Raw genomic sequence first — 12048 nt, 5'->3', positions numbered from 1 at the left:
CAGAAGACAGGAAAATCATTGTAAATGCCACAGTGGATGCAGCCTCTCCGTGGCCCTCCCTCCCACACTGTTTGTCTCTATCTAACTTCTCCTTGCCTTTCTTTGCTTTTCCCCACTAATTCTTTATCTCGCTTGTTCCATCTTTCCTTTTTATCTCCTCTTATTCACCTATTATATATCCAAATCTCTCTCTCTCTCTCTCTCTCTCTCTCTCTCTCTCTCTCTCTCTTTCTCTCTCTCTCTCTCTCTCTCTCTCATTAGGTGTTTCTCTTCTCCCATCCCTCTCCTTGCTTTTTTCATCCTGTTGCCTTACATGTTCCCTCTCCTTCATGTCACTCTTTATTCTATGGATGTTTACGTCATTTACATCTCAGCAAATGGCAAAGTGCTCCAGCAGAAAGGCCAGACCGGAGGGTGGGGTGTGGGTGTGTAATCAGTTTCCTCCTGCTCCTGTCTCCTGGGACACAGCAGACTCTAACTGACGCCTTGCAGTCAGCACATCACTGAATCCTGATCAAATACAGTTAACACAAGAGGCAAGGGCATTTATCTCACCTATTATAGCATCCCAGAACAGCCTGAGGGACAGTGGTCATCATGCTGAGATAAGACAGGATTGCATCTGTCTTAGATCATCATTGCAGTAGGAGACATGTACTTATGCCCTGTGCTATAGGTGAACAGCGATGACTCAGAGGCTGTAGGCTGATCTTAGTATTTCATTTAGAGTCTTGGTAGAATTGCTAACAGAATAATGGTCAATGTCGGAGCAACTATCAGGGATGTGCACAGATACTTGAGTACTCAGTTAACCGTTTTGAATTCTGAGATCAGTTTTCATCTATTCATTTCGCTTCACCACAGAAAGATGGAGAAAATATACAGACAAACAATTTCATGAAAACTGATTTTGTGTTTTGCCAGTACTGTAAAATGAAGCATGTTCACTCGGATTTGCCATTAAGTGTGTATGGAACACATAACTGTAAAACGTGTGTCTAAATATGATTTTTAACATTGTTAAGGGCGTGACTGAGAAGGCTTAGAGCACATAGCCGACTCTGATGTGGCTTTATCGCTAACTAGGCTTGCTACCTTGGATGATATTAGTGAAGTCCAGAAACAGTTAAGATATATCTCCCTGACAAACTAACATGTTAGCAAATTGTGCACCTCGAAGAAGACAGCAAGTCTTCATCAGTATCCAGTGTTGTACTGCTTAGCTCTCATTAGCTTACCAGCTCAGATTAGCTCATTAGCTCGTCTGAAGAGGCAGCCTCCGTTACTTACCCACAGAAAAACGTACAGATTGCCTTCAGCTATTTTTGAATAGTTATACATATCTTCAAATTTCTTCCATTTTTTTTTTGTAAAATGGTGAGTGCTGTCACCTAAACAGGTAACCCTACAGCCCTACATTAATGACGTTTTGTCCCTTTTCTTTTGTTCAGTTGTCTGTTCATTAACCCTTACAGATATTTAAATATCAAAATTAGTCGAAATACGCATCCCAAGCAACTATGTGTTGGTGCTTCCTCAGCATTGTGCTATTAAGCTAGAAGTGGGTGTTGTGACAGTGTTACTGGTACCGCAATAAATTGTTAATATGCTCAGGAAAGTGTCTCAATAATATTTCTAGAACACTGGCTAGCTGCATGCTTCAGAAAAAATGGAGATTTAGACCAACTGTTGTTACACTGTCAGATTAAAACTGCATAGTAACAAGGAGCTGGATATTAGCCCATTATGCCATTATCTTATTTATTTTACAAGTTTGTTATTTCCTCAAAGGTACACACATGCAAAAGAATTACTTTATTGCAAGTTTTCTGAACTACTTTTTTTTTTGTGAACATATACTTAACCACATGGATCAGTTTAGACACACAAGGCCAAATGTAATCTCAGAACGAGAATGTCTGGGGACAGCCTTAAGAAATTTTGGGCTAAAAGTGGGTGGGAATATAGACTTATTAGGGTGGAAATAAACTAAGTGTGAAATTTCTACACCAATCTAATGCCCTGTCCACACTGTCCAACAGACAACAAGCCTGTCTTTAGCCAAAGGATGCAATGTAATTTAGTATGGCTAAAAAAAAAAAAATTCCAAATAACCATGTAAGGTGTGTAATGTATTTCAGTACAATCCAACACTGAAGGTTTAACAAGTTATCGCCAAGTTAGCAAGTGTATTCTTCAATCACATCTGGTCCATAAGATTTGCTGGTAGTTTAGCGAAATTTCACTTAAGCAAAGAAATCTAAACCAATGCCTCCATTTGCATTTTAATAAACATTAGTTGCATATGTATTTGTTTCCTATGAACTAAATGCTAATACTGTCTAATGTGGCAAATAGGGTGTACTATAGGCAAGTGTTTTATATTATCTCACCTTAACCTCATCATATGTTTAACACTTCAAACTTTATATTTTGGCCCACATTTCAATACTTCATTATCTAACTACATAATGAATTGCACTGAAAAATGTTGTGTAAAAAAGGTGATGCATTGAACTTGCTTGATTGAAAAGTGTGTACTACCTTCACATGAATAAAACCAGACTACGTCAACACAATTAGTCTTTGAGTTTACTTATTTTGGCAGGAATTCTTTTTCATATTTTATTAATGTGGAAATGATGTACTCATCTGTATCAGTGAATCACTTTTTAAATTTAGTTTCACAGTAGTTACTGAATCATTTCTAGTAGTCACTAAATAATACATCTTAATCTTAGTAACTTAATAATAAGCCTGCAGTGTGATGGGTTAATGACCTCCTTCTCCTTGCTTTGTTTCTGCTAGTGTAAATAAACTATGACAAACAAATGCATACCTGCACGCACCACTCACCTCATGCACTTTGAAGTAAGCTATGCAACTTTTTGCCCCTTGTTTTGAATGATTCAGGAGGAGAACAGGGTGGGAATTTGCTGGAGCTGGAGTTTCTGTGCTGTGCGTGGGCGAACACTCTGCCAACCTCGTCTTACAGCTCATGTGGAATTATATTCCAGCGGAATACCAACTGGTTTCATTAAAATGTACATTACAGATGGGGAAACACACACTAGCTGAATAAGCACTTTCCCAGTAATGTGCATCACGTCTGTACCAGCTCAACCTGGGGTCTTTTACAGTATAAGAACATACACAACCTCGTTTGGGCTTCCACACAGATGGCCATAAACCAACAGGGCATGTAGAATCACATAGTGTAAAACACGTCATGTTTTATAGTTACTGTGCCATGTAACATGGCAGGGTCTTACAGGTTCATGCAAGTTTGATGTGATGCTGAGTGCATGTTTCAGTAGCTTCTTTAGCAGCAGTTGAATACTAGTGCAGCGATCCTTAAAGTCTTTGTGAAAAGCATCATCATTGTTTGCATTCAGTGTGATCTGTACAACTCACTAAACTGATTTGTAGCCTCATTAAGCACATAAAATGCAAATGTAAACTATATTAAAACTATATGCTACTTAGGGAGCGTGTAAATATCACACTCATAAATGTTGATATGGTATCGAGGTACTATTGTTGACACTGCATTTCACTGTAGAATTTGTTACTTTTTAGATAGTTATTACAATGCAAAGCAGTATAGGAGTTTCATTCTGATCAATGCCAAAATACTTATGTAGCTTCGTTCCAGTGTAAGAACTGTAACTGTTAGAGCTAGGCCTTCAGTCTTGGCCATAAATATCAAAGCTTGGTCAAAAAATGAGAAAAAAAACTTGACAAATTTGTGCTAGCCCCCTTTTTGGATTAATAATACTATTTTAGCGCAAAAAAAATCCTGATTGGGCAATTTTCCATTAGGCATTTCAAGATCTTATTTTCAACTAATACTTAACAATAAAATGATATTAATACTACAGCTTGCAGAGTTTCCATACAACAGGCATGTTAATTTTATTAAGTGAAAATGATCTAAGAGTTACAGACATGTATACTTTTAGATCCCAGAAATAATTAGTCGTTCTCTCAATGCCTCAAAGGCCCAGAGGTTCCCCATTGGTTAAAAAACACATATCAAAAGTGACCTTGCTACTTATATTAACCAATTAGCAATCACGCTAGCTAAGAAGAACTTCAACACATTACAAGATTTAACTTAATTTGCAGATATTCAGAAATAGGACTTGATCACAGCAGACAACATGCCTGCCAGTAGCTAGCTAATGCTGGTATAACTAATGTAAAGACAATTTTGTAGCTGACATGTGCACAGAAATACAATATGTAATCCACAGCTGAGCTGGATTCTTGTTGGAGTTTTAATAGCTGTTTTCCTGCCTCCAGTGTCTCCACAGGATGGTCAAAAATTAATTTAAACAGAGAAGCAAATCGTGAATATGACTGGGCTTCTGCTCCCTGCTGTTCCTACACTGCCATCACCCATTCCAACAGTTGTGTGTGGCTACTGCTGGTGTGATAACAGTAATGATATGGCAGGGCTCCAGCCTGCGAAGGCCATTAAAGAATGATTCATGTGGCCATGTCCTTTTAATGACATCTCCCGACAGACATCAATAAAACGGGACGGATGGAGTGGGGGGCTGGAGGGTGGAGTAAGAGCGAAAGAGGAGAGAGAGGAGGGGGAGAGAGAGTGGCGTGACCTTTGTCCTCTGTCACAGCTCCCCAACAAATCACCTGCAAACATGGCACGTAGTGGTGATGCGTGGGTCGTATCTTTTATGATCTTCCAATTCCAAACTGACAGCCTTTGCTGTCAGCCATAACACTGGACAAAGAGGCATTTCCTCAAATGAAAATAGCATTATAGGCTGGTTGTAGAATTTGCAGAAGTGACTTAGCAGGTAGCTGCTTTGAGAGTTAGACAGACCTCTGAGGATGTCATTATTTTAGAATTTGCTATTAGCACCAGGGTGAACTCTGGGTCTAAGCCATTTTTGTCAATGGGAAAAAATGAGTGGAGTCGTTGAAAATCACCCCTGTTAGACTGTGGCTAATCAATGAATTCTGAAGCGTAAAGATTTTGTTTATGTAAACTTTTCCCCCAAATATCACTGTCATTTAAATTGTGAGGTTGTAAGTAGTCAAAATAGAAATATTGCAACATACATTGACTGGTCGCTTTAGGAACATCATTCTAATACTGGATAGGACCTCTTTCTTCATGGCATGAATCCAACAAGGTGCTGGATTCTGGTCCATGTTGACATGAATGCATCACATAATTACTGCAGCATTATCAGCTGCACATTCATGCTGTACATCTCTTGTTCAACCACATCCCAAAGGTGCTGTGTTGGTTTCGGATCTGGTGACTAGGGAGGCTATTGAAGTACACTGGACTCATTGTTCATAGAATCAGTTTGAGTAGCTTGGTAGCTAATTTGTTCAGCTCCTGAAGGCCTAAATAATGGGAAAGCTAGCTCTGCTGTTTCTACTTAAATACTATGGGGGGGAAAATCCCAATTGGACAATTTTCTGTTTCAAGATTTTAAGACCTTTTATTTTTAACTAAAACTTAACAGTGAAATTATATTGTCACTACAGCTTGAGGAGTTCATTTACAACAAACGTGTTGATTCTAATAAATGAAAATGAACTAAAAATTACAGATATTTATGTCTTACTTGCTACATGTAAACTAACACCACTGTATATTTAATTGACATAAGACTGGCAACCTCACCAAATTAACTAATGCAAACTAGTACACTTTATCCAGAGTGGTAATCAAGTGGCTTTGGCAGTACTAGGCATCAGTTTAAGTTTGTGTATTTCTACTCCTTATTGACTTTGTAATTTAGAAGCTTCAGTGAGATTTGAGGGGAAAATGTACATGGGACAAAACGTATTAATGCATTTTTGTTTATAACAGGCTGCTGTATGGGTGTATCTTTTTTTGAGCATATTGCCAACTAGAAAACAACATATGACCTCTGATCTATGGCTTTGGTCCTTTACAGCACAGGGGAAATAAACCACTGAAAGTGGTCTTAAAGAGTTAAAGCATTAGTGTGGGTTTTCGCTGATAGGTTGCATGCAGTAACAAGCTTAAAGATTTCTCCCCTTTGTTTCTTGCAGGTTATCTGGAATGAACGTGCCATCCCCTATTGTCAGCAACAAGAACTGGCTGAGGCTACACTTTGTAACTGACAGCAACCATCGATACAGGGGCTTTAGTGCCCATTACCAAGGTAAGCTGCCATTTTAATCACGCCACATATCCCCGTATAGGGCTTCCAATAAACTAGTCCCTCGATACAAACCAATCACTTCAGTTAGACCTTTGATGTTCCAGAGCATCAGTCCAGGCAGTCCACTCCTCCATTGCACACAACCTGTATTCCCCAGATGTTTTCTTAATGTCTGTGTTTGTAGATATTGTATTTTTTCTGTTTTCATTTTTCTATTTGTTGTTTTAACCAGTTCAGTCAGTGGAATCATTTAAATGTTTTATTTTTCCTTCAAATGTCTACACAAAGCAGTAAGAGACAGCTATTTCTATTTTCTCCTACTTTTCATTCTGATATGCGAATTACCTTTGCTAAATGTTTTTGAAAGTGAATCAGACAGACTAAATTGTTTTTTGCTGCAAAGGCTTGCATGGATTTGTTTCCCCCAGACTAACTCATTCAACAACAAATCTCTTTATTCCTCTTTGAAATAACTGTCTCTTTTCTCCGTTCGTCGAAAGCTGCTCTACATATATTTGTTAATTTGGAACAGGTCATTCAACACCATAATCTTTCTCATGCGCCTGACTGTGTGTTGTTTTTGTGACCAATGTCTGACACACATTTACCATAAACTCAGTTCCAGCTTCTGCACATTGACTGAATTATTGGTTTGACTGGCTGTATTTTGGGAGGAATGTGAAAGTGTTTGCCGACCCTTACATACTGATACATGTTAAAGATTGATTATAAACATAATATAAACCTGATAATTGTGCAGCTGATTATCTAGTTTTGTTTCTGTAAGGAGAGGAATTCCAATATTTATGTGTTCACTTGACAGTAACAGTGATATGTTGAGGCCCGGGATTAAAAAGCCTATTGTTGGGTCATTCTACCATTGCAGTGGTAAATGGTGTCCCACAACTTTGAAGTCATGAAAATGACCTCAAAATAGTAATAAACCACAGAAAGTTGATGTCCGTGCATATTTCTTCTATTTCTAAATTCTGCAACAAAAGGTAGTAAAACCTCTTTATTTGTGATAAATTGGCTGAAATACTGACAGCTTCATGTGTTGCAAAAAGATGGTGTCAGTGGTGTTGCTCATGAAACATTAATAAAGGATTTTAAAATTTAAAAATAAAATAACAACATGAATGCAATATTTGTAATTTTCTGTTTAAGTTGTGACTTTGAAAGTAAAGTGGCAGTGGACTGTATTTTCAGTTCGGATTTTAGTAAATTTGTCTGTGGTGTTACTGTCAGTGGTGTTACAACTTTACTGATGTCGTTCAAAATAACAGAACATATTTTACATTTGAATTACAAATGAACATTCATACCCCGTTTGCCACCACAGTGGTAGAATGAACCTGTTATATTTTTCCACACATTTTCATTTATTAGCTGAAATTAAAAAGAACATAGAAGGAAAGTGTCTTTCTATTAATATTCCAGTTGGGTTGGGTCTAAATAAAGCTGTTCTGTGAAGAGTCAAGACCAAAATAAACCACACATTTTCATTTACCTTGCCTGACTGGTACTCCTACTGTACGCAAGGAGACGCAGTAAACACTAAAACGAACAGGGACACTGACCAAACATGTGCTTAGTCATTCATTCGATGAAGCCAGTCATTTGTGCAAGATAGAAATTAGCTCCGGAGAGAAACTGCTTTAGCTTACATTCTATCATCTTTGTAATGAGCAGGAGTGGTGTGTTTTCTGACTGTGAAATAGCAGGTTCACACCACCTGGGGAGTGACAAGCGATGGCGTTTAAAAAGTAGCAGCTGCACAGTGCCTCAAGACACCAACCCAGTGAAATCCAATTTAGCCTACTGATATGTCTGAAAGAGATGCCATCGAAAAAGAAGCATGTTCCATTTCGGATGGCGCCGCTCTTATTGACATTAGCCAGCTGTTGCTCCCCATTCAGAATGCCCATAGAAGGAAGCACTCGTCTTTAGAAAATAAAGCCGTTATTGGCAATGCTGTCTGGCCTCGGCTTTCCACAGACAGACGCACTCAGAACCATCCAGTCAGATAAGAGTGGAGTTACCTGATCTCGACTTAATCAAAGTTTGACTGCGCCTTTGAGCCCAGTCAAGTAAGTATCACAAGAGTTGTGAGGCCTGGCTTACTAGTGACTGTATAAGAGAACAGCTTAAAAGCCTTAATGTTGTAATGTGGTTTGGGATAAGATTAGACATGACAAATACTGAATGTACAGTACAACTTACACTGTACACTTCAGTGAATTTGCTAAAATTTACTGGTAACTTGCACAACCACATCTCCATGCCTGACTGAAGAGAGCTAAATCATAGGCCTTTGTTACTTCATAAGAATTTATCTGTTCATGTGACCTTTTTCATATGTATTTGTATTTATCCACAATTAGGATAGATCAGGTGTAGTTTAATTCAGCAAACATTGGCATGGTGACAAATGTGTTATTCTTGTTTCCACCCTGATTAGTTTCGATTAGCTATAACAAAACAGTCGTTTGGTACAGCAAAAAGGGTTTTATATATTACCAGTAAAAGTCCTATGACTTGTTACAATAGCAGAACCTTTTTTAGTGCCGCATAGAAGCAATTTTAAAAAGGTTATTTAAAGAACCATTTACAGCAGGCTTTTCATAATGGAAACAACCATTTCTACATGCAGAGAACCATTTATACATTCACATGTTTCCTTGACCGTTCACGGTTCTTCAGTTGTATGCAAAAGTTCAAACACCCCTGGTCACATGACATGTTCTGTTCATTTTCTAAGTGAAAATAAGGCTATGTTTACACAGCAGGTAAAAGAGGCCCAAATCTGATCTTTTTCCTCATATGTGACACAGATGTGTCATTTGTGTGGCTGTGTGAACAGCAAAAAACACACTGAATCTGACATTTTCAATTCCAATTTGAGATGCTTTCATATGTGGTACTGAAATCCGATACGTATCCGATCTGCTGCAATGCAGCTTAGTTTGAACAGCCAGATCGGAAATCCATGCGGCTTTTTTTTTCAATCCAATTCGACATTCTTCATGATTTTGCACTGTTGAGACCTCATAAACATATGGGCTGATGTTTCTGTACTAAAAAATTAGAAGAGATACATCGCAACCGCTCTGTGTTCAAAGAGATTTTGAAAAAAATGGCTGAACATGCTGTAGGAGAGCGAGGCTGCAGCATCGAAGAACAGTTAAAAGTCTGAAAGCAAAGTTTAAAGAATTTGCGGATGCAGACCAAAGAAGTGACTGCACCCTTTTTACGGAGAGCTCGGACACATTCTGGGTGATGAGCCCAGCTGTCAGCCATTGGAACTTCATGGTCGCTCCTGTGATGCTGGTGAAGATCAAACTGAAACATTTTCGGAGCGACATTTGTTCATAGTCAGGATTGTTTGCCTCTAGATGAGCCATGTGAAGCAATGTGAAGCATTGTTTATTTGCTCATGCAGGTCAGTTTGGGAGCTGATCTGTTCGGACTAATGACGCATACAGGTCACATTTAAAAGATAATGTGAACAGCCAAACAATAAAATTGGATTTGGTGAGAAAATCAGATGTGGGCCACTTTTACCTGCTGTGTGAACATAGCCTAAGTGTACACCTCCTTCACAAGGAACAAACTGTGTGAGGATGTGTACTTATTTTTGGTTAGAAAATTAACAAAACGTCATTTGACCAGGGACACCCAAACTTTTGCACATGATTGTATATATAATCATTGACTTTACTAAAGAACCCTTAAAGAACCATTTTTTAAGGATGTAGTACTGCAAAAAGATTGTATTACTTGTAATAATAGCAGGAACCTTTTTGGTGCCACACATAACCATTTCAATCACTTTCTGTAGCGTTGCATTTTAACGATTAAAAAAAAAGCTGCAACCTCTTTGAATGGATTTTTTGCCAAAGTGCTCTAAAGCTTGTTTCACAGCTGTTGTTACAGAAGAACACATTTGTGGGTTGAGCGTGGATATGTCAGTTGCAAAGAGAAAACAGTGTTCTCCACCTAGATTACAATCAAGGGCAGTATTACAGAAACATCCTAACTTCTTATTTTATGTGTTTAGTCACCATGACAACTTCAGTTAGGACTAAATTTAGGACAAAAGCTATTGCAGAATTAAAGTTCCTAAGTTCATTATCTTTTCCTAACTCCAGATAAGAAAACAGTATTACAGAAGCATCCTAACTACACAACATTTCCTAAATATTACTCTGCCTTTAAAGAGGTAACTTTAAGACCCCAGCAGTGTCCTAAATTCTATTTTAACCATCTGTTTCTATTGCTTTTAGACAGCTGTGACAGGCAGCATAGTTCAATACAAGCAGAGTGACATTGCATTTATTATATTGCAAAACAGTAGTTTGAATGTTGAGATTTTTTTTTCTGACTCTTCATTTTAAAATCCCAGTCACTGCTGACACAGTCTCCACCTTCCCATCTTATTTCCTTTGTGTGTTAATGTTGAATGCGTGGCTGTTTATAAGGAGGAATAATGTTAGTGTGACTCGCAGGCCGGCTAAAGAATTTGGGAAATGGAAATGGAAACTGAAACTGTGGAACAGCATACTCTGATAAACAGCAAGGGGCACTGTCACAGTATTCTTAACTTCTGTTTTTTTGCTCTTTAGGTTTTTTTTTTTTTCTTTTTTTGGTTGCCTCTTCACGTTTCAGCTGTGCATGTATTGTCAGTTGCTTTGTGTCAGACATAACAGTTGGTTATTAACCTCAATCTAGTAGTTCAGGTTTTACTAACTTGAGACAAGATAGATGCTGTAAGGTAAGATAAAATTCTTAAGACAAGATTTGCTTCTGTAATACAGATTTGTGAGATCTTGACCTTGTCAGATCTTGACTTAAGACAAAAAAATAATAAGTTGCTGTAATCCAGCCTCAGGTTTCTAAAATTTAGCAGCATAGCTAGTATTTTGCCCCTTTGTTCCGAGCAGGTCAGTTAGAAATAGAACCTCATCTTTTTAGAAACAGAGAAATTTTGCCACAGTTTTCTGTTCCCTGGAGTGCCTGCCATGGCTAATAAAGTCTTTCTTTGATGGTCACTCCTGCCACCAACTCATTAGGCTTGGGGGAGAATGTAGAGGCTTGTTCGTTCAGGATTCGCCAATGGCCTGAGGAAATAATTAATTTGGCTGGACTCCACTATGTCTCTGTCAGACATGATTCCACAAGCATTTGCTTAAACTATAATGCCATTAGTGCTAATGTGTGTGCTGCAGCTACTCGGGCGCACAATTTGTTGCCGAACTTGTGGAGTCTGTGCTGCACTAGTTAGATGGGCTGAAACTTCTGAATGTCAGATATTTGCTGCATGCTGAAATGGACTTGAGCATTGTACATTTTTAGGCTGGGGTAATGTTTCTGTAAAGAAAATAAGCCCTAAAAATGCACAGAGACACAACTTGCTGACTTTGTTCCCTAGAGGAGAACAACCTGCACCCTAACTGTGCACAAATAAAGAATAGCACACCGCAGTATGATCGCTCATACAGGGATTGTACACTTTAACACTGTTGTTTTGTGCTTGGATGAGAGTTTTTTCATAGTTCTGGCTCCTTTTAGGGACCATGCGGCAGAACCTCTTCTTGATAGAATTCAAATGTGTAATACATTACAATAGCCTTATTGTGCAACATTATACATGACAACTCTACTTAAAACATGGAAATGAAGCAGGATTACATAGTAAATCATGCAATATGTTTAGGTTAGTTTAGTCGGAATTTGCTTACAGGTGAAAATCACACCAGTTGCCACTGTGTATCGTTGCTTCTAGCTCAGATCAACTGGTTTATTTTGAATACCTTAATGTCATTGCATTTACTATTTTCATAACGGTGCTTAGATATCAACACTGCATATCTGT

At 38.3% G+C, this 12048-nt stretch overlaps 1 protein-coding gene across 1 annotated transcript in view; it reads left to right on the top strand.

The window, feature by feature from the left end:
- The window catches only part of csmd3b (CUB and Sushi multiple domains 3b), a 554192-nt gene that overhangs the window by 260772 nt on the left and 281372 nt on the right, over window positions 1-12048 (top strand). The window contains exon 6 of the mRNA XM_036566609.1: window positions 6061-6173. Within this exon, the coding sequence (XP_036422502.1) occupies window positions 6061-6173 (113 nt within the window). The remainder of the gene's footprint in view (window positions 1-6060; window positions 6174-12048) is intronic.

Source organism: Colossoma macropomum, unplaced genomic scaffold, assembly GCF_904425465.1.
Source record: "Colossoma macropomum unplaced genomic scaffold, Colossoma_macropomum, whole genome shotgun sequence".
NCBI classification, from domain to species: domain Eukaryota; kingdom Metazoa; phylum Chordata; class Actinopteri; order Characiformes; family Serrasalmidae; genus Colossoma; species Colossoma macropomum.
The sequence above is the reverse complement of the archived record's forward strand: the minus strand, read 5'-3'. Positions and strand labels throughout refer to the sequence as shown.